General features: G+C 37.2%; 1 protein-coding gene across 1 annotated transcript; it reads left to right on the top strand.

The window, feature by feature from the left end:
- Positions 1-682: 682 nt before the first annotated feature.
- Positions 683-23,748, top strand: LOC126053507 (long-chain fatty acid transport protein 4). The gene is made up of 12 exons (XM_049850657.2): positions 683-1,229; positions 11,661-11,814; positions 13,803-14,043; positions 15,813-16,032; positions 16,935-17,136; positions 17,605-17,738; positions 18,321-18,379; positions 20,063-20,206; positions 20,736-20,809; positions 21,222-21,443; positions 21,969-22,122; positions 22,487-23,748. The coding sequence occupies exons 1-12, from the start codon at positions 1,054-1,056 to the stop codon at positions 22,636-22,638; spliced, it is 1,932 nt and encodes a 643-aa protein (XP_049706614.2). The 5' UTR covers positions 683-1,053; the 3' UTR covers positions 22,639-23,748.
- The last annotated feature ends 79 nt before the right edge of the window (positions 23,749-23,827 follow it).

The following is a 23,827-nucleotide window of genomic DNA, read 5'->3' as shown; positions in this document are numbered from 1 at the left end:
TACTGACTGAGGATAAACGTTATAAAACTTGGTAAATTCAAGAAAATAAGACAGGAAAAAGCCGCAACGTGGTGAAACAGGTAAATTTTTGAAATAGATGGCTCCGGAAAATTAGGAAAATAAAACAACAAAAGGTAAGTTACGTTGGATAAGTAAAATATAATTACAATGAAGTCCCTTCTATGAATTTGAGTAAATAGAAATGTTGTAAAATTCGCATACACAGGTCAACACTCGCTAACGTTCTCAATCTGTAAGTTAAGTTTTGTCAAATGGGATTTCCTTCCTTCTGTACCGAAATACCGTGGCCATGTCCATACTCAATTTTAATTAACAATAATATATTCTGAACGTGTGCATCGTCCTGTGAACGTTTACACGATGCAGCACCTGTCACGTGCGGTTATAAGGATCGGTTAACGGCGAATCGCAGAACCACTACCTAACTAAAGCATATATTGAGTAACTAACTCAGTTCGCTGTGATTGATACTGATAACAAGCGTAGTGATAATATTTTAAAACCCAACCATAACAAAATCTTTACATAATGATAGCACCTCTTTAGTAAAAGTTACCTTTTTCTAGACCTGCGTTTAAATTTAACAATATTGTCTATGACTGAAAAAAAAATATTCAAAATAGGAATGTTGGGTGAAATAATCAAATAATGTAAAACGTCAGCTCTACACAACGTCATCCGCGAAAAATTTTGTAATTGTCGCGTCCTATATCGGTATTATTTTATACACAAGTTCAGATGAGTTAACCGGGGTGGGTGACATAGCGCGCCTACCGTTCGGGGATCAGCTGTTGTCGGCGCATGTGCAGCTGGCGCGAGGGGGGCTCGGGGCCGGCGCTCCGCCATTGACGCGGCCGCCTGCTCGGAACTCGCATCGCTCCGTGTCCTTCCCGCATTTATACGAAACTGTTCGGTGTCGATGGACGCGCGCGTCCCCGGTGCGTAGTGATCGCGCATCGTACTCGCACGTACTGTTTATCTGTTACCGGTGTATAGTTAGCCGCTGTGTGCCCTACTGGGCTGATCGCCAGCATGGACGCGATACTGGCAGCGCTCGTCGCTCTCATGGCACTGGCCGCCGCGATGGCCGCCGTGCTCAGTACACTCTCAAAGGCGGCGATATTCGTCATCCTCGCTGTAGCGCCCTGCGTCTACCGATATAGGAGGCACATTTACGTCTTCATCAAAACTCTGCCGAGAGACTCCAAGTAAGTGCCCTTGTATTTATTATTTGCATTTCCAGGTCTAAATTAGAGCCTGAATGAGAACACCTGCATTAACAACCACTGCGTCAAAACCAATCCTAATAACGTGCTAAACGCGAACCATGTTTAACGTTGATTTAATTCGTGTGAAGATTAATTAAACGGTTTTGCACAAAAGCAATTATTTAATGCTTTTTATCGTATAAACACGCTGCGTCACAGTCCAAAGAATAATAATAACAATAGAACGGTCAATCATTATTGGAACACTGATATTTCATATAGCTGACGAGCTTATTATTATTAGTCCTCGACCCTATATTTATACAACAATTTTACCTCGTGTTAGCGTGATGTGGATTTAATCTAAAGATGGAGGTAGTTAAATATTTTTTTAAAGTCCATCCGAAAGAATATATCTACATATTTATTTCAACTTGACTCCAAAAAGGATGTTAGTCCTTTGCACCTCGAAGGACTAGTGACGTACTTTGAATATATAATTAATTGTTGGTCTCAACGTAGCATCACTTGACATGTCCATGCTATTATGGTGATGTGGAAGTCCTAAAAGGAATCGGCTTATGTTTATTAAGACAGCTATTTAAATATCACCTTTGGTAAAAAGAAGCACGAACCTATCTGATAGCATGGCTAGCCATGGTGAGATTAGATAGTCACCAGCTAAACCGATAAAATTGAGAGCATTCATCGATGAATCGTTAGAAATCGAGATTTGGAATGAGTTAATGTTTTTATTATAACACCCGATCATGTAGTCATTGGACTGCAGTCTGCTTTGTTACAAAAATATATTTATCAAATGAATCATTGTCCTTATGAAGCCCGGCTTTAGCGTGGCTAACCTGACTTTTTTATCGTATTTTTTGCCGTTTGTAGGTAGGGAGTTGTTTATTTATTTATTTATTTATTTATTTATTTATTTGAGGTTAACCAACTGTTTACACCTTAACATTAACAGCACAAGATGTATGTTATCCTACACTTGTGTAACAATTAATTATAGGTTAACACCGCTTGTACAAATATTGTGGTACTTAAATATAATATGTACAATATTAAAAACTGATTACATGATAATTACAATGGATTAAAAAAAAATACAATAATAATAATTAGAATTACAAGTTACAAAAGATTACAAAAGATACATTAATAAATTAACTGGTATATTAAATTAATTAGAAATTACATACTTATAATATAAAATCACTTATCATTAAATAACAAGTTGTAATTGCTTACAAATAGCCTTCTGTGAACTACCTCCGAGTATTACTTATCGATCCTAATTTCGAGAACTTGACAAGCTGTTGTTCACACATTTATCATGGATCACACGCTACAGTTGTAATATTTAGTTTCAAATGACATTGAAAATTATTTCCTCGTTTATGGTATTGATAGCCCTGTAGGAGGACAAATATTATATTAATATAATATATGTATTTGTATTATTGTATTGTGATACGGATCTTCCCTTTACAACAAAAATTATACATAAGTAACTCCCTGCATGTTTGCAGTCGTAAACCATTAAAATCGTTTTTTTATTTAGCCGCATAATTTGAACCTTATGTTCAAAACTAATATGGCAAAAGCCAGTATCGTTTCTATATTTTGTTTCCTTTTCATGTTTCAAGCTGCCCCGATTTTCTACTGGCCAACCCACGTGGCCGAAAAATGTATTTCCAATTTCCTCTAAGATACAAAATACAGATACCTAACCTACCGTTGCCGTTCCATAGTTAAACAATCCTGTACTTACATCATCGACCGGTTACCAAGTTATTTACTTAGGTACATTATTATGTATAACGTGGAAGTATGTACGGTATTTATCATACGTGTTTATTTCCTTTGCGAGTGTTGATATCCACACCGCGTGTCGTACATAGTGCGAATTGTATCTACTAGTGCAGCTCATCTTTACCAGGTGCATTTATTTACATTAGCATTAGAATATGTTATGCAAAACAATGTTAAACGCGATACATTAAGACATCAATTCACAATTGTTTCATTTCAAAAGAATTTCTTTAATCGATTTTACGTAATATAATATGGTGTGTTTCAATGACATTCCAACTAAATTATTGAATTAAATATAGTGTATTATTTTCTATTCAAATATGTACCTATTAAAATAAACTCCATATACCTACGCGTCTCTAAATTGTCATTTTTATAGTATTTCCAGTCGTGCCTACGCCGTAGACTACGCTAGGATGCACTCTTTCTACGGCGTAGCAATTTTTAGCCGACCTCTGAAAGATGTGTCAAACAACCTGTCAGATGCAAAATATGCATTTCTATGTTCTCGAAACAGTCTGCAAGTTCCGTGGGAAAATGTATTCCAAGAGCCTTTTAACCTACGTTTCGAAGAAGCTAGACTTAATAAGCTTGAATGTTTTATGCTGCTGTGTTGTATGAAGGGACCTTGAATTATTTATGAGCCTCTTTGTTTTTCATGAAATGCAGCCGTTCTTTGATAACCTCGAAGCTAGTTTTAGGCTCAAAGTCCCTTTCATGTTTAATGAAAAGTTGGACCTATGCCCCTGTAGGTATATACATACCTATTGTAGGTACGTAGGACTACTTACTCTAACTTAACAGAACCGGAAAACTGACATAATGAACTTAAGTGATCGTTGGTAATTATGGTTCAAACATGTTATTGTCAACAAGGTCTCTGCCATCATTATACTGTTTCTTACTGATTATAAGTTGTGATCCAACAATTTTCTTAATTCCGTAACAAGAAATCTGTGGATTCATGACACGTGAATAGATCATCACGTTTGTTAGAGAAATCTACTTTTTATAGTCTAGCTACACTTATCTAAGAATGATAATATTTTTTGTAGACAAAATTATATCGTTTTATTACATGTGCCTATAAGTATACCTATTCTATTTACACGTGTTTGTCATTGAATAGCCTAAAGGTGAGGAGTAGATTACAAACACCCACAGCGGTCTATTTCAATCAATAGATTTTTGTATCCGTCATTCATTCACATATTAATTACTTATGTGAATGTTATACATAAGAAACTATTTTTGTAGCTCAGGTGAAGGCTATGATGAGACAGACGTAGGTATAAGTACCTACTAAACTTTCTTATTGAAATGTTCAAAAACATTCAAATAGAAACAGAATTGCTAACGTTTCGTTGTTGAGGTTCAGGTTTTCAGATCCTATAAGTAGTTATCGGTCATTAGATAATATTTTTACTGTTTATGATAAGTACCTACGTGCCTAGCATATAGTCATAAAGTAGATAGTACCGATAGAAATCTTGTAATTGATGAATTTGCAAAATGCAGTTGCCTACCTAATCTTTTTATCATTTCATTGTTCTATAAATACTTTCACGTATTTCAAAGGTTTCATGAACTTTACGACAAAGTCAAAGGCGCCTTTGTTAAATAGATAATATGCAGGGAATTAGTTCTTGTTAGTTAGTACGCCTGTTCTGCTCTATTATCCGTTAGATTTGCCCTAGTTCAAGGTTGCAAGGGCACCCCAGTAGGGCTGAGCTGATACTGAGTTGTTCGATAGTTCACATTCTGGAAAATTTACCTAATTCAAGCACAAGTGCCTACAGGATATTATTTTAAAAATACTTACGTTTAAAAACGAATTAAATATGCTATAGTAGAAAGTTGTAAATCCGTGAAATAACAGTCGACAAAGATATCACAGCCCTATGTCCATCTGACCTACTTAATGTTAGGAGAATCGATGGCAGAATCCGCCACGCAGTCTGTGATGTGATAGCAACTGGCAAGCTCTAGCCAAACCATCGCAAAACGGGATCTGATTGCGTCACACCATCATTATGGCCTTGTTTATCCAAGAATCACATACTTTCATGAAGTTTTTCTCATATTTAATTAAATATAACATTACATCGCATAACAGATCAAACTGAGCTAGGGTTCCGTAGAAATTGGATTAAATTTAATTGAAATGGGCATCCCTCTTATAATTGAATTTCGGAAAACCTTCCTCATCTCAGCGGCTTGACGCTGAAATATTTAACGTTGAGCAAGACAAGCAGGAAAATCATTTATTTGCTTTGATTAACACGTACAATATTCAGCGATTGTTTATGATACAATAAGTATATAATTTATGAATAGGAAATATAATATATTATGTTTGGAAGATCTTGTTAAACTCACGCATCACTGTTAGAATACACTCTACACCTACACCACCATGTACCTAGTCTGTTTATGTAAAAACATATATTTAGCAACGTGCATGGCTTTTCCTGGCTATTATTTGAACCCAAAATTCATTTGTTTGTCTTTTACTATTTTATGTCAAACAGTCCTACCTGCCGGTATAAAAACTTGAAACAATGTATTTTTTGGCTACCGGCCACCAAAAGACATTCTGGCGGTTTCTAAAAAATAAAACAATGCAGGTGTAAGTAAACCTTCAAAGAGTGAAAGCCGAGCCAACAATTTATCTGTGAATTATTCAAAGACCTAGCAAAGAAAGAAGTTGTTCTAGATAACACTGCCAATGATAGAACGACAAGATACCTGTAACAAAATACTTTTTTTATAGAATGAAAAATTGAAGAATCTTGAAAAATGGTAGAAAAATGTCAGCGTAATCGGTCAATAACTCAATTCAATATCGTTCTTGCAGAAAAAACGACAAACAAACGCTCCTGATCTGACATTTAGAGGACTATTTTATCATCGTCTCTTCATACTATTGAAAATGGAAATATTTATTATTATACCTTTATAGACACCTGGATAACTGAATGTGCGTGTGCGCTTCGGCAAAACTCTTCCTGCTTGTCCGAGCCTTGTGCTACATCTATTTATAATCGAATATCGTTCAGAACGTTTGCTAAGGACTAACAAAGGCCGTTGTGTTACGACGTATTGTGTTGGGTTAGGATGTGTAATTAGATGCATAAAACTGTATTATTGCACTTATATACATATATGTATAGCTTTACCTACTCTCATCATACCAACTTAATTAATATTCTACATCTTCTTTGTGCTAACAAAATTAATTACTATGACGCAGAACATTTAAGAGGTCGCATTTATAATGTTTTCGGTCTAATGAATAGAGACACAATCAAAATTCAATTTTACTTTATACCTAACGAAAATTATGACGAGAATAGAATTTGATCAATTTTCGCTGAAATCATAAATGTTAGATATGATTAGGTACGCTGAATACACCCACCGCCTCTCTATGAAAATAAGCTCTGTTAGGTAACTATTTAATAAATTGCTTTTCATTCTGACCTTATTGAGTAAATGTTAATAAAAGAGGAATTAATTCTGTGAAGTCTAAACCTTTTCCAGTTTATAAATTTAAAAAATTCGAGTTTCTTCGTAGCCTATATTTTATGTATCAAATTATGAACGGTTGATAGCGATGTCTGAAAACGCGCGACCTTTTCATAGGCAAGCCGACCATCGGTCTTGCCCGTATCATACATTGTTTACACACTCCTCCGCGCGGTTATTTTCGACTTGAACTTTAGTCGAAGTACGTTTACACAGTGCGATTAGGCGATACACATCGTAACAAATACGTTTACGTGTATTTTTACGAATCTATTGACTGTTTGAGCAATGTTGCAGAAATGTTGTAACAGAATCTTGTGTTTGAAGTAGTTTATTTCCTAAAACTTAGTTAACTGGAGAAACAAATAGGCTCGCGCGCTATGTCATGAAGATGTTTCTGTAAAAAAACTTGTAGTTTTAAATAAGTATCCAATCTGCAATTTCACGAAAGAGATAAAATTATAATACCTAAGTACATAGAACAAAAATGAACCGGATCCATGAGATAAAATATTAAAAACACAAAGAACTACGTTTTAAACGTCTGAGATAAAATTTAACAGGATAAACATTGTTTATCAGACAGCAAGACAACAATAACAATTACTAACATTACTAATTAGGTGAAAAATAAATATAATTCTTATCTGTACCGGCAATCGTCGCAGACATTAAGATTGAAATCATGATTAATTGTGACGACTTTGTTCTCTTAATCGATTCCAAAAATAATTAGGTCATTCAACTTAATAATGTCATTTAAGTACACTTAATGATTGATAGTATAATCACTTTATATCTTTTAAGTATAAGGTACTCCACAAATACAGTAGACAAATAGAAGTTGTTTATTATGGACACTTATTGGAAGTACCGACTTATCGCTTGACCAAACAGTTATTCGGTACTTCAGTAAACAATATAATCGCTACGCCGTCGCAGAAAAATAGAAGCAACAACAATACAAATAATGTAGAATTTGATATAAAATTAAAAACGTTATATTACGCGAAAAATAGAAGAATAATAAAAAATATTACTAGAGAATATTGGGCTCTGGCGGCAGGCAATACAAACATGTCTCGAACCTATTTCGAGTTTCGTGGAATTTGTATGAAAAATTCCGCAAAATCTCCTAATGCCTTGTCCAAGAACGGATTACATCGCACTAAGGTTCGAAAAGTTGTAGTTTTTTCCTCGGGTTATAAGTCCATATTAAAAGATACACGTTAAAGATTAGGGAATAAACAAGACATTTAGTCGCATTTCTTAATATCAATAACGCTATTTATCTGGTATCAGCATCCATTGTCCTCTTTGTTTTATTGTCTTTGAACAAATATGTTCTTATACCTATACATACCGCTTTGAGTACAAAGGTTTCTCTGCTAGTGCTTTCAGATAACAAAATATATCTGCTGTTTGTTTACGCATGTATGAAAGAAGTCTTAGTTAGGTAGATCCGTTTTCCAGCAAATATACATTTTATTTCCTTCATTTTGTTGAAAAGCAAATAATGTTTTTTCTAGAATCTACTTTCGTGAAATTTTCCGTCTACCTAGGTAATTTGCGACGTCAAAAATCTTGTTTAACGATTGTCCGAATTCTGGTCCGCCTACGATGCTGCTCTGATATTAAAAGAAATTTGGCATTCTCCATTGGCCGCTATACGCAATGCTGTAGTTTTCCCGTTACATAATTTACCCAAGTTTTTCCTGCGATACTGCCTTTTCGGCGAAATGGTGTTATAGTCGGAAGATTGTTCCGAGTTCCGTTATAATTTTCCAAACTTATTTATACAAAAAACTTAAGGGCTTTGCCTTTTCGTTTCGTTCGATCTATATTTTCTTCGAAAATAGTCATTTAATTTGGCTATAAATTATCTAAATAGTCTCTAGCTAGATTGTACCCTATGGCCAACTATTTTTTACAAATCCTTTACTATCTCTAATACCTAATATCCCTAATACCATTTTAATACGAGTTATGATCAGACCGAAAGATAAATGGCACGTGTTTCCATATCAAACGATTCCGAATAGATTCTAAAAATGTTCGATGATTGATATAAAACTGTTACATAGTAACGTACTTACGTGCCCTAGTTGTTGAATCTCAATCTGTATGTATGGCGCGACATTGATACTACGTGTTTGATAAAAGATGTTTCATATTTACACAGCAAATCTGTGTTGCCGGCGTTTCACATTGTTTCATTTCAGCTATCAATCATAATTTTATCTCGGTCCCGGGTGCTTATTTTTTTCCAATTCGGTCACTGTGACAAAGCAAACTTGAAAATCGTACGACCCAACCAATGTGCGTTTTACATTCGTGTACTCGTTCTTATTTCATTTCCTTTTACTTATCTTTCAGTACATAAAATACGTTTTAACTACTCATATAAATATTATTTTACTACATAGTAAATATACCTTTCCACACGCATACCTACTAGTTTTATCTAGGTAAACGTTTAGTTCTAGAAACGCTTGGTGCTTTGCTTAGCTTGAAGTCATCGAACCCTTAACGCCGGTACCGCATAAACCGCATGGCGCATTCGGAACTTTGATACCGTTAAAAGGAAAAGAGCGTGACCGAAGTGATCGTTCTTTTTAACAGGTTAACTTATGTAAAAAAACTTATAAAATATCCAAGTCATTAAAAGTAATGGCAATAAGAACCTTAACCATGTGTAACCTTTGCGATTTAAATAAATGTACTTATGTCAGTTGAAAACTTTAATTGTTCTGGCTGTTAACACAGTTCTGTCGCTGATTGGTTGTTTAATTTTATTCATGCGCTATAATTAATGTATTCTTTTTACTTGGGTTCAGTAATTGCATTCGTCAACGTCGATGAAAATACCTGCACGTTACACCTGTACGCATTTAAGTGTAATTTGTAGGTTATATGTATCAATTGGTAGGCCCAATGAGAAACATCGTTGCCGTGTAGCTTTCGAGACAAGGTAAATAAGGGTACTTAGATTATGTTCGGTAGGTACAGACAGATCGATACCTAACCGTAGCTACCTGCCTGAAATACTAATATAAGTATGAAACGACAATTTTACTATTGATCGGAATTAATTAATACCCATGTAGGTACGCCGAAAATTTTAAGAACGTTATATACTAGAATTTTAAATATGTATGTCACTTTTTTACATCGTAAGTAACATTAATTTAGAAAATTGGTACTACGTAATTAAAATGTTATTACCTCTTTAAATATCTAAAAGCACGTGAAGTTTTTCATTCCGTTCAGTTCTTATTTTCTGTATTTCTGTTTAGTTGCCTTTGTGAAAATCATACAATTTTATTTCTTAATCTTGCGCTATCGATTGCATCGCACCGTCTCGCAAGATCAACTTCGAAGATTTTTTCCATGTTTCCACAATAGCAACGAGATCACGGACCATGGTCAACCACACTTCAGTAAGCACGGAATGTGCACGGTGCATTGATTTGCAAGACGATGTTCGATGTAACGGTGCATCTTATTCTTAATCGTAATTTTATCACCATTGCCATGTCATACCTACTTGTAAAACAAATAATCCTTCCAAGGACCTGATACTTCACAGTGAGGACCTGTTAAATATTATTGAGTAATAGATAAATAGAAGATGTTTACCAACTAAAACTTGTTATCTGTCACGTTGTTATATATTTACGAAGATTTCTAAGGTTGTCGGTACGAAGGTCGCATTTGTAGTCATTTAATTATAGGATTACGAACACGTCAAGCACGTCGCGTGACTGCCAGGCGAGCGCCGCGCCGCAGCCGCAGTGCTGTTTATGGCTTCCTATATTAACTAGCTCACCCTACACTGGGTTCTACGCTACCATGCACAATATTCTCGTTACCAAAGCTCCGAACATTATGCTTACCGAGCACACCAAAATTAATAACTGTGCCACCAACCATGCAGCTCCACCAATTATTAAATATCTACGTGCTGGTTTCTCACTCCAGTGTCCATGAGACATTGTATAAGTTACGAGAAATTGTTTATAAAAATCAATACTAAACACGCCTATTGTATCGACCGTCAATATCGAGTTAGTCCACATATTATGCTACGTATGGATAGGTAGGATCCATTCAATGACATATAATTTTCCCGAGGAAACTGCGTCAGAAACTTGGATGGTTAAGATCAACCATAATAGTTATTGTTATATGTAGTTTGTCACTTTGGTAGGTAATGCCATATGCTATAGGGAAGAACGTTTCCTTATACATAGGTAGATATAACGTAGAGCTACTAGATTTTCCGCTTATGAATATTTAACGAGGGAACCTTGGCCACGTGTGGAAAAAGCACTATAGAGAACAATGAAACTAATCGATATTAGCCACATTACCCCTATGAAACCCAACATCTGGACCCATTAATGTCTTGGATTGATTGATTCATTACGAATAACATCAGTTACTGCGCAAGCATTGCTTATTTCCTTCGAAGGAAAAGCGAGCTTGAAGTATTTCGTAATCAGTTTAATGTACCTAGGTACTTAATAAGTCTGAAGGTCGACTGGGGTCAAAGGTAGACTTGGTCGACAGGACGACTGAAATACGCGCCTTTAGGTACGCGGAAATAATGTTTTACCACCTTCTTGTGTAAGTTTTGTGTAAGCTGAATTATACAATAAGTAATGATATACATACAGTAGAATCCAAAGGGATAAAAACTGATCTGCGTGATTTTAGCCTATTTCCGGGAAAAAAGATTAGGCACTCGTGCACTGATTGCGCAATCATTAGAACGACTTAGACTTTGATCCTCAAATAAATTGATACGAGTCGTACAAAGGGCAAATTCCATTCTTTTTATAACATTTTATGTGTTATCATCGGAGATCGAAGTAGGCAGATGACTGGTCGGGGAATTCAGTCAATATTAATTGACTTAACACCATTTTTCTTTATCTTTACTTAGATCTGCCAAATACCTATTTCCATTTTGTACTGTTTCTGCTTAATCGTTATTTTTTGTTAGTTATTATTTTGTAAAATAAATAATCAAAATACTCGATTCTAATGATACTGATGTTTGTCCGACAGATTCCTATGGCGTTACGCCAATGGCATGATCAGGTCGAAGCGATGGGGGCGTCAGGACGCGACCGTGGCGCAACTCTTCACCCAGCGCGCCCTGAAGAACCCGGACGCGCCATGCTTCTATGTCGTCGGTGACCGCGACTGGACCTTCGGCGAGGTTAGTACATCAGCCAGGAACTTAGGGTCCTTTATAGACCTAGCAGGGAAAACGGTTAATAACACAAGGGAACAAAATAAGACTTTTTTTTTTGTTGCATGAAATTTTATGACTTTTGTTTACTAATTCGAGGTTGCTGATTTCAAATCTACCCACATTTTTTTTCTAACAGCTTTAGTTTTTGAGATACAGCTATTGACCGTACTTTCGAACTAGTTACACTTAAATTTCATAAAACAGAGCATTTTATTTAAAAATTATACAATCTTTACTATTTCTATGTTGCAAAATAATTGTAAAAATGATACTAACTATTTCTGTAATATTTGTGGTGAATATACATTTAAAGATTGTAGACTAAGCGTGTCGGACTTCTTGAAACGGGTGTACTTTGAGTTCTTAGGATTTTCTGTGGACACCTGCGACAGGTACCTACTGGGTGTCTAAAATAGTATGTAAAACATGTGTCGAGTCTTTAAGGTTATGAAAAAATAAGAAAAGACCCCATTTCAAGTAACAAACACCGATGATCTGGAGAGAACCCTCGAATCATTAGGTAGTTTTTCTGCGTGGTTGATATGAACGGTATTAACAAAAAAAAAACGGTCCAAATGGATTTACCCTAACTTGTTATCTACTACTTTACCTTAATAAAGGTGCTACCACCTTTGCACATCAAACTTGGGCTCATGAAACAATTTGTAAAAGCTCTGAACAAAAATGCTCAATACATATCTAAAAAGTCCCATAATTTGAGTATAGAGAAACTTACAAGTCGGAATTTCTGATGGTCCACAAATAAGGTGGTTGATGTAAATGTAAGTTTTGTAATTACATGACCGATATCGAAAAAAATGCCTGAAACGAATTCGTTTGGATTGCATAAAAATTTCTATCAATCAAAAAGGATTAAAGCTTATTCAAATCACTTTAAACAGAGCTTGTCGGCTTGGTTCTAATATGAGCATCAAGGTATACTTCCTCCTTGGCCATTTTGACCATTTCCCTGAAAATCTATGTGATCTCAGTGAAGAACAAGGTGAACGGTTCCATCAAGATATTCGGACTATGGAAAAGCGGTCCCAGGGTCATTGGAATGCCAACATGATGGCGAAATACTGCTGCAGCATTAAAGACAGCCCTAGTGACCGAATCAAGCTAGAAAATCTTATAAAAGAAAGTTTTTTGATGCTTAATTGTTGTTCTTCTGCTGCTTTTTGTTAATAAAAATGGTGTTTTTCTTGAAAATCACGTTTTGTTGATATCTCAAAAACTAAAGCGGACACAGAAATTCTGACTTCAGATCTTTAATTAGCAGCCCAAAAATATACAATATTAGTCGTAATATTTCATGCAACAAAAATTTTGTTCCCTTGTGTAATTCTTTTTGAAAAAAAAAATTACATTCTCTAATACATATTTATTCATTCAAAATCTGGGTATTATACCCATTTATTTCAATCTACTTAAGTACTAGGATACACTACTTACTTAGATATTCACTTAAGTACCATAATACCAATTCGCGGCGACCTTCACCTTTGAATGGACATACAAAATATTATATAACATATAACATGTACGCAGTTGTTAGCCAATATTTTATGCCCCGTTATTTTACAAACGTTATATGTTCTGAAAGATTTACTTCCTATGTGTCAAAATGGTGTGAATATACCTAATTGTTATGTTGTGACCAAGGAAATTACTTGCCCTAATTTTTATACATCATTTTTTATTCAAATTGGATAGGCCTTTATATTTATTATTGATGCGTCCTGTTAAATATGCTTTGAAGACCGATACAAATGCGAATGCTACATAGGTACATTTTTTTTTCAACTAATTATATAGAAGACTTGGGAGTCTATTTTTAGGGCTTTATGAGATCTACATTACGTAAAGCTAAATATGACATTACTGCAGCTCGCGAATTAGCTGTTAACATTAGATCATACTAAAAGGATTAACAACTTATTTCGTCACAGATGGCTGCGAACTCCAACAAAGTGGCCCGAGTTATGCAAGAGCACCTCGGCCTGAAGCGTGGCGACGTGGTCTGCGTGTTCATGCCCAACTGTGGGGAGTATGTGTGGACGTGGCTGGGCATGGCCAAGCTTGGCGCCGTCTCCGCTCTCATCAACAGCAACCTGCGCCACAAACCGCTGCTGCACTGCATCCAAGTCGCTAAAGCCAAGGCTGTCGTGTTCTCCGATCAGTTGGCTGACGGTAAGTCATAAAAAGGAAGAAAGAAAAAATATTTATTGACCCAACACAACACACACATAGAAATAAAAAATACAAATATAACAAAAGGTTGCGCCATATACTTATGTGCCTGTGCCTGACGCTGGCTTTCAACTGGACCTATGAGTTGTCATACTGAAGTTAAATCTTGTATTGGCCCTTGTGATGGATAAAGGATATATGAGCCGAGATACCAGGCATATAATAAGGCAGGAAGGTCCGGCGCTTTTCTAAGGTCAACTTAAGTCAGTACGTTCCTCGTCCCCCGAACACCCGCATTTGACGACGCTTGTTTCTTAGGTGATTTTACGTTATGAAATCTCCGTTAGTCATTTTGTTCTCTCTCCATGGCCCTTGTACCCCTTTTGGCAATTTTTTGACGGATGTTTACGGAAAGGAATTTTCCTAATGACTACCTTTTTATAAACTACAAAGGCAAAGGGCAATTCCATTAATTACAGCCTTAAGCTACCTTTTATTAAAGTTTAAAAATATCTTGTCGGAAAAATACTCGAATTTGATACACTGAAGTGTACCGTTTCGCAATTCACAAAGGGGCTGGCGATGAGTGTTGATGACTCAAGTACCTCTTGTCTGGTTATTGTAAATATTATAACGTGTTGTTATACACGCGTTACGTAATATTTACTCATGTTTAGTTGCTCAGCTGTGTAATTCAAATCACTTAATTATGCGTAAAAGGTGATAGTGTGAACAGGAAAATATTTTAAATTCATTAATTTAATACAATGCACGTAAAAGTCTTTATTTCTTCGGTTTGACAAAAAACCTTGGAATATGAATAAGCCTTATCCTACAGAAACTCATTACGATTCCCTACTATATATTCGTGACAGAAATCCGATAATGCATTTATGCGACCACCGCCGCTTTCATATTGACGCTCGCTCGGATAGACTGCTGATTTCCCTTTGTACTAAATTACCTTTAAAAGCTGAAAACTGCTGGAACCACATCATTTATTATTGTTTTAATTATTACATTTACTACTCTACTTGCCTGGTTGGACCTCATTTTGAAGGACTGGCCCAATATCACGGTTATTTGGTGCACGGAATAGTTTATCCCTCTTGAGTTTTTTTAACTTCCGAGATAAAATTTCGTGTACCCACAACCATTTTTTGTACAGTTTTTAACAATGTAATGGTACTTAATGATCGTTGTAGACAAGTCCCGTCACACACACGTGTTATCCTAATCTTATACAAGGCCACAGGTAGACAGATGCAAGTTAACCGTTGCATAAATCTGATAAGTTTGAAGATTACGACATACTTTTATATTTACAAACTAACTGCGACTAAAACTATAAAAATATGAAAAGCGTAGTGTGTATTTACATGATACTTCATGCCACAAAATGCGTGTTTTATGGTAATTTTATTTTACAAACACCACAACTCTGTTTTACGATTTCACTGTGAAACCATTCGATCGATTGAATGGAATAACTGACCTTGACTGTTTACCGATAAAAAATATGTAAAACTTACTTACTATTTCATAAGAGAAATTAAAAATGCCTAGCTGTGAACCTGCCACTCCTAGTTTCTCTTCAGGTTGTCTGGAAAAGATCGCTCTTAGCGATTAGACCGCCCATTACATTTACTTAAACAAGATTTAAGATCAAAAATGTAAACCTACGTAATAAAGTATATATCTATCTATCTATATCAATAGATACCCAATCTACATTAGATCCCAATAACAAATTTCCTCTCCCTCAACAGCTATATCAGAGATCCGCGAGCAACTGCCGTCAGACCTGAAGCTATTCCAACTATACGGCGAGTGCTCCCCTGGCGTGTTGGACCTAGCAGCCGAGATGGAGAAGCACCCTCCCGACTACCCCGAGGTGACCGACAAGCCTCGCTACAAGGACACGCTCTTGTATATCTACACCTCGGGAACCACTGGCATGCCTAAGGCTGCTGTACTGCCCAATTCTAAGTAAGATATTGCCTTATCTATTTATTGTTTAGCTAATATATTTTTCAATAGAGCAGCATTTGGGATGTTGTGTAGGTAAGGCCTACATAATTTGGCCTGCGGGATTGTTAGCATGAGCCACGGCCCTGGTAGGTGATTTCTGGCCAAAAAATCCTAAATAATTTTAAGAATTTAAAGAATCTACTTACCCTAGTTTGAATTAAATGTAGAAAAGGAATAATGCTCACCTATATACCACATATAATCACACGCATCATATTTTTTTGTCTGTTTTGTTTGATCTAACGCGTTGATCAAAACGTCCCACACGATACGAAAATGCTTACTTTAACGAGATTTAATGCTTCCATTATTTTTATCAATAAAATTATTCTAACATGGCTACACAATCGATCAAAGGCAAAAGTTTACAAAACATGAGCCATTTCTGAGCTGAATAGAATCATGCATGCCTACAAGAGAATGGTACACTTCCTTTAGCTTTGTTCGCTTTGGGTTCCCATTCCAGTTAGATCACGGTGACCACGTGCCTTCCACAAAAAATATGCGTAGTAGTGTGACGTCACAGTTAGTTACGCGATTCATTATAACAATACTTCACTGACTAGAATTCTTTACAGATGCCCCAAATTACCATCATTTAAGACCAGGACAATTGAAATCTGTTTGGATTGGCACGTGTATGAGTTGGACGCTAATTAATATTCACAGGTGTAAGAGATTACAATAGGATTTATCTGAGTACATAGTTAAACGAACGCAGACAATCTTCAAAGATATTATTCTAGACACCATTTATAAGCTATCAGTTTCATTTGAAAATACCAAAATTTATCTATTTTTTCCTCCCATCTTACCCTTTCTGCAATTTTCTCAATGGTTTTACTACGTCCTTGTCCCAGGTACCTGCTGGTAGTAGTGGCGACGGTGCACATGTTAGGCCTGAAGAAGTCGGACCGCATGTACAATCCATTACCTCTGTACCACACGGCTGGCGGGCTGGTGGGCACGGGTGCTGCTCTGGTAGACGGCATACCATCAGTGCTGCGCGCCAAGTTCTCCGCCTCTAACTACTGGGCTGATTGCATCAAGTATGATTGCACGGTGAGTTAGCTGTAGTTTTGTAAGGAGTAGATTTCCATCATATCAGTATGGGGATTTCCTTTGATTTATGGTGTTATGTATCCTTGTTTGTTTAGATATGCTGTTTTGTGTGCCCAAAGAAACTGTTTTCTTTCTCTTGCCTTTATTTTGTAACTTGCCCGCAAGATTGAGACACAGTCCTTTATTATAGAACTTCTCAGTTTTTGCTATCATTGTCCTCAAAGCTTCCCTCTTTATCGCCCTTAGGGCTTTCATTTCCCATTCTCTAAAGTTGTGGCATCAAGAAGTCATACACATTCTCCCTTTGAAATAGGTTTGTTCATCCTCCGACCCTTTTTCCCAACTATGTTGGGGTCGGCTTCCAATCTAACCGGATGTAGCTGGGTACCATTGCTTTACATGGATCTATCTGACCTTTTAAATAGGTTTGTTATAGAAAGGAAAACTGAATGTATGGTGTATGCATAGGTGGCGCAATACATCGGAGAGATGTGCCGCTACCTGCTGGCGCAGCCGGCTCGCGACACGGACACGCAGCACCGCGTGCGCATCATGGTCGGCAACGGCATGCGCTCCGCCATCTGGCAGCAGATCGTCGACAGGTACACACACATACAAAAACATTATATACATCATAATCCTCCGAGCCTTTTTCCCAACTATGTTGGGGTCAGCTTCTAGTCTGACCGGATATAGCTGGATGGACACACATTATATACCTACATCATATCAATATGTACTTTGTGCTAAAGTCACCACCAACACAATCGTCATAATAATCATGATGACCCTTGAGTCATCAGTGATTGACGACTTCTCAGGATACAGACAGTCATAGACACGGTCCGTCATCCATAGAATGGATTGTGAACTTCTAAAGTTCGCATATGTCCACTAGACCGCTTTTCTAAAATCGTCTATGTTTATTTATTTGAGATGCCAAGTTATTACATGTTTGTTATCTAGATGTGTTTTGCTGAAACGTTTTTGAAGAACATCGACAGCGATCAAAAAACAACGAACAGAGATCGAAAGTTCATTCATATCCGGAAACACATACAATGCAAACTTAGTAACCAAGTGATAACAAATGTGTCAGTAACATTTGCTCACAATTAACCTTTAATCTGTATGCGCTGTTAATTGTGCCGCGTTGAATAATTCAGTATTATTGTCGTTTGCAGGTTCAAAGTGCCACAGATCAATGAGATATACGGAGCCACTGAGGGGAATGCTAACATAAGTAAGTGAAAGTTAAAAGTATTTTTCTTTAAAAAAATAAAAAAGATTCCTATTTTTTTTATATTTCTTTTCTGGGCCGATTTTTTCAATCGTGAGACTATCTGAAGGATCTGTTTGACGTTTTGACAGCTTTTGTATAGAAAGAAAATGCCTCTAACCACCATATTTATTTCTCAGATAGAAGTTAGCTGATAAATAAGATTCCAAGATTTTCGTACATAGTAATATACATACAGGTCGACCTAATAAAATCGGCCCTTAAAAAATATTTTGTACCCACTTAACTATTGATTATCATATTCATTTATTGGTGTATAAAGGTCTTTACAGGATCACCTTATAAATAATTTAATTTTGCGCAAGTCCTTAACTGATTTGCATACAATATGCACTTATGCAGTTCGAAGCTTACATCAAACTTTGTATTTGTAAATGAGGCGCCGGGGTCACGCTCTGTTGCGATAATAGATATTGTAATTTATTGCTTAACGCTTTATTCAGTCCAGTACCTATTCAAAGAACTCATTTACAAATCTTGTCCAATTCACGTTTTGAATTATTTTATAGGGCGGTTGAAGTTACTGAAATGATTTCAGTCCAGAACGTAATTATTGCGTGTAGCTAACGAACCCTTGATTTCATCAGCGTCTCGTGGGAACTACTGCTGGTACTGAGATGAAATAAAATATAGCTCGTGTTACTCGAGAAGAGTGTAGATTTTCAGCAGTGAAAGAATTTTTAAAATCGGTCCAGCAGTTTGAGGTTTTCCTTTACAAACAAAAAAATCCTCTTTATGAAAATGGGTATAGATAGATAATTATTTCGCGGTTAAAAAGGCCTTGCTTTTGTCATTAATCTTAAGTAGGTACAAGCGTAAGTTTTAAAACGTGTAGGTAATTAACTTCTAGCATAGTAATTTGAATAAGCATTGTCTATCATTCGACGTGGTCTCTTCACGGCATACGTTGACAAATAGTATTGTACATTTAAGTGATTTATTTAATTTACTACATTTACATTTTCTAACTACATTTGCCAGAAATTAGGATTGTAGGTAGGTAGGGCAGGTAAAAAAGATTATTTTTAAAAGCATTTTATTTTCATTTCCTTTATTGAAAAGGGAAAATGTGGTCACAAAATTCCGTCACCGAAATCGACCGGTGCCTATTGATTAACCTATGCGGTTCGTGCTAAGAATAACAATTATAGTTTTTTGATTAGAGGATTTTCCATTCCCATGAATTATGTTTTATAGCTTAGGTACTAGGTAAGCAATAAAACGTATTATTCCGCCCGTGTCTCTGTCCGCGAATGAATAACATATGTCTCTGTCACTAATATACCATCTATCGAATCAAAACACTTCAGACTTTTAACCTGAAAGCATTTTTGCATTATTAACAAGTGTACAGTTTAGCTGCTTCTTTGGTTAAGTGGTCAAATGCCCGCGCACTATAGCATGTCCTGCAGAGCTTGCTGATCTTATATGAGACCAGTCACCTTAGCCGAAATCGGCCTTGAACGCCATTAAGGATACAGTAAAATTGTAATGTATCTTCTTCTTCTGCCTGGCCTTTATCCCATTTACTTGGGGTCAGCCCTTCTGGTCAATCTTCTCCAGGACAGACCGTCCTATATATAATATGTGATAAAACTGGGATAAACATGTAATGCATGTTTTCAGTAAACGTGGACAACACGGTGGGCGCGGTGGGCTTCCTGCCGAAGCTGGTGCCGACGTGCCTGCACCCCATCGCGCTGGTCCGCGCCGACGAGCAGGGCGGCCTCGTGCGCGGGGCTGACGGGTACTGCATACGCTGCAAGCCTAGTACGTATACACACTATTTTATAGTATTTTAGAGAGAATTGTTTGTTGACCCAAATTCCTTAATTGTCTGCCCAAAGTCTGCACGTAGGTCTGGTGTGATCTAGGATCCTTTAGTAGTAGTGAGCAGGTAACACGTCTTGAAATTGGGCCAGGACCTTGGGAAGGCAGAGAGTTGTGCCGGATACTTGCCGGATTAAACTAGGTCTTGTCTTGTCTCAAAGGCACTTGCGAAACTGCAGGAGTCCAAATCGTTCCGCATTTTCCAAACGTGGGTCTTTCTGCAAAAATTCGCAATTGATCCAGTAGTTATGGGAAAAAAGTGGATTGCTTTTATTCATTGAAGCAAATAAAACAGTATTCTAATCAACACAAATTAAAAGTAGGTCACGGTATGACGCGCCACTATTTCCCCACTATTTATGTCGCTTGCTATTAAGAGCGGAAATTCCTAATATTTTATGTGCAATATTGTTGTGACCATGATTTGATAACAGACTGTGAACTTGAACTCGTTACTGTAATGTTTCAGATGAGCCGGGCATGTTCATCGGACTCATCGCTCAGGGCAACGCGTCCCGGGAGTACTACGGATACGTTGATAAGGTAACAAAAGATATAAGAAATAATATAAAAATAAATAAGTTATACAGAACGTACCTATTGCTCCATTGCATAACACATTTGCCTCCATAAAAATAAATGGTACAAATGACAAGCAAGGCCACTTGAAATGGCCGATCCGTGCACGTATGTCGTCCTTTTTAGACCCTTAGTCGCTGACAGAAAAACCTGTTCATATATGTCAAGGTCGTCCTCTGTAAGAACTTTCATACCAGTAGATGGGAACCTCCACTAGGAGGTCGAGCACTCCAAAAAAACAGTTGACCGAGCTGTCTGGGGTGTTCCACAGTACCCCTTAGAAAACTGACTTACCCTCTCATACCCCAAATTTTCCATCGAAATAGCTTTCTAACAAAAACTCTAAAAATCTAAAATTTATATCTTTAATTCCCAGGACGACAGCAACAAGAAGCTGGTCCGCGATGTATTCTGCAAGGGCGACGCGGCATTCGTGTCGGGCGACATCCTGGTGTCGGACGAGCTCGGCTACCTGTACTTCCGCGACCGCACCGGCGACACCTACAAGTGGAAGGGCGAGAACGTCGCCACGGCTGAGGTCGAGAACGCCATGTCGCCCTGTCTTGAGCAGAAGGCTTGTGTCGTTTATGGGGTCTCGGTAAGTTTGGAGAATTTTACTTTGCAATTTAGTTATAGAAATAAAATTGGGATAAGGGCAGGAGGATGATGAATTTAGTTATAGAAATAGCACAGGTATAAGACCATGGTACTGGTATTTTAGTGCTCCACCATGTCTTCTTGCTCTTCCCACTACGGGACCATGTCTTCTTTAGGATAGATAGAATTCAGTCCTAAACCTGGATGCAGTTGAGTATCATGGACCAACCTCTTTAATTCAGTTACCTCAGTGACTTGATTATCAAGCCTTTGAGAATTGGTTACGATTATCAAAATGTTCGAGTGACAGTCGGGATCCACCACTTTATCGTGCTTTTCAAAACACGGTAAAGCGGTAAAGCACGTCATGATAAGGTGGTCCTAATCTACGGGCCGACGGTGCTAAGCGTTGGTTTCCTATGATCCTAATTATAATATAATATGCATGTTATGTACCTTACGATCTGCGATTCGCGAGGCTATAATAATATATGAGTACCATTAAAACTTGCTTTCTGCTTCCCAGATCCCTCAGACGGAAGGTCGTGCCGGCATGGCATGTGTGGCGGACCCGTCCCGCGCGCTGTGCCTGCGCCGCGTGGCGGCCGAGCTCGACGACGCATTGCCGTCCTACGCCAGGCCGCTCTTCATACGACTCATCAACGATATCGAGATCACTGGTACCTATAAAAAAAAATAATTATTCATTCATCAAAAAGAATTGCAATAAGTATTTGACAATGACCCTAAACTAGGCTAAACTAGGCCTTTGTCTTGAGGATCCGAGTTTCGACAGTCAAATATATTCTTAATTATTCACGAACATATATCTCCTTACTTATATTTTATACGCTTAATAAAGGCTCTTCTTTACCCCAATGAAGCCCAAAGACCAAAAGCCTACCGTAGCTACAGCATTGTTCGAAAGAGTAACCGTGGCTCTGATACATTTAAATAAACTTCTTCGCAATAGAAGAGGGAAATCAAAAAAAGTAACATACACTAAAATATGGCTATACCTAATAGTGAAATGTATATTTCCAGGCACCTTCAAGCTGAAGAAACTCCAATACCAGAAGGAAGGCTTCGACCCTGAAGTGATCAAGGACCCGCTGTACTTCCGGTCGGGCCCAGACTTCGTGCCCGTCACGCCGCAGCTCTACACCGACATCTGCACCGGCAAGATCAAGCTCTAGACGCCTCACCCAGCACTAGTGCACCACAGGACGAACAAAATGATAGACAGGACGTGCGAGAGAGACCACACTCCCTCTTGCACTCACTGTGACAAAAAAATATGATGTTACCACCAACTTCGAAAAACCGTTCTGTGTCTGTACTACGTCGGTCTTAAAAAGTCGTCTAGATAAAATTGCAAAAATATCGTACCGCTCAAGCCAATTTATAAAATTGGCCCTAGCAGACTCGAACTGTCAATATTTTCAGTAATGAACCGCCCTCGATGGGCTGAGAGAATGCCTGCTGGCAGCATAGTTAGCTAGACCAAATCACACACATGCACTTGTACGCGCCAGTATTTGGTTGTTAGCTAATATAGATTAAATTTATATTAATGAGAATTTCGTAATTGTTGAAAACATTCGTAGGAAGCGACGGTGAGCGGGCATGGTGAAGACACTAGGTAAATTATCATATGTAACCTCAAAGGGATGTGAGAATAGGCTTATTTTTATATAATATCGTATCAGTGGAGGTCGTGAACAGGTGTGACGTGTCGTGTGTGTCCGCTGTGTGCTCGTCTAACTCTGTGGCACTCTACAATAATACTTGTTTACGTGTAGCGGGAGGTAGACACTAGTTGTTGTTCATGTTTTCAATGTTGGAAACTAAATAATGATAGTTGTACGATTCCAGTTTCTAAATCGAATCCTAACCTCCAGCTTTTTCCTTTAAAGCAAATCATTATACACAAAATCATTCTAGCATTAATTAACGATTCATTTTTTCAGAAAACACTTAAAACTGATAAGAAAAACATTAAATGTATGTAGCTTATTAGATGACATTCCACCATCTAGTCACTTAAGGTGTTCTATTCATTTATATTAAAATGTATAAGTTCCTAAGTATTGTTTTGGGCACTTAAGTCCTTATTAGTAGCGAAGCAGTCTACCAAATATCTTAATCCATGGCAATTAATCGCAATACGGACTTGTATTTAGATTTTTGTGCCTTGAAACGAAAATCTCTGCACAGTAGTGTAGACTAGGAAAACTTTGCAGTTTACTCCTAAACAAAATTATTACGTAAGTTGTAAATAATATATAATAAATGATTAAAATGTCCACATTGTCTTTCATTTAAGATTACCCAATCTACATATAAGAGAGTACATAAGAGGAGTATATAAGGGTGCGTCCACAT

This window comes from Helicoverpa armigera, chromosome 6 (genome assembly GCF_030705265.1).
Source record: "Helicoverpa armigera isolate CAAS_96S chromosome 6, ASM3070526v1, whole genome shotgun sequence".
In the NCBI taxonomy this organism is placed as follows: domain Eukaryota; kingdom Metazoa; phylum Arthropoda; class Insecta; order Lepidoptera; family Noctuidae; genus Helicoverpa; species Helicoverpa armigera.
This window is presented reverse-complemented; position numbering and strand designations above follow the sequence as displayed.

Bases quoted from the DNA above. Each gene is read 5' to 3' on its own strand.
- LOC126053507 (XM_049850657.2), top strand. From the start codon at position 1,054: ATGGACGCGATACTGGCAGCGCTCGTCGCTCTCATGGCACTGGCCGCC. The intron at 17,739-18,320 runs GTACACACACAT...TGTCGTTTGCAG, and splicing joins TGGCAGCAGATCGTCGACAG to GTTCAAAGTGCCACAGATCA. The intron at 21,444-21,968 runs GTAAGTTTGGAG...TCTGCTTCCCAG, and splicing joins GTGTCGTTTATGGGGTCTCG to ATCCCTCAGACGGAAGGTCG.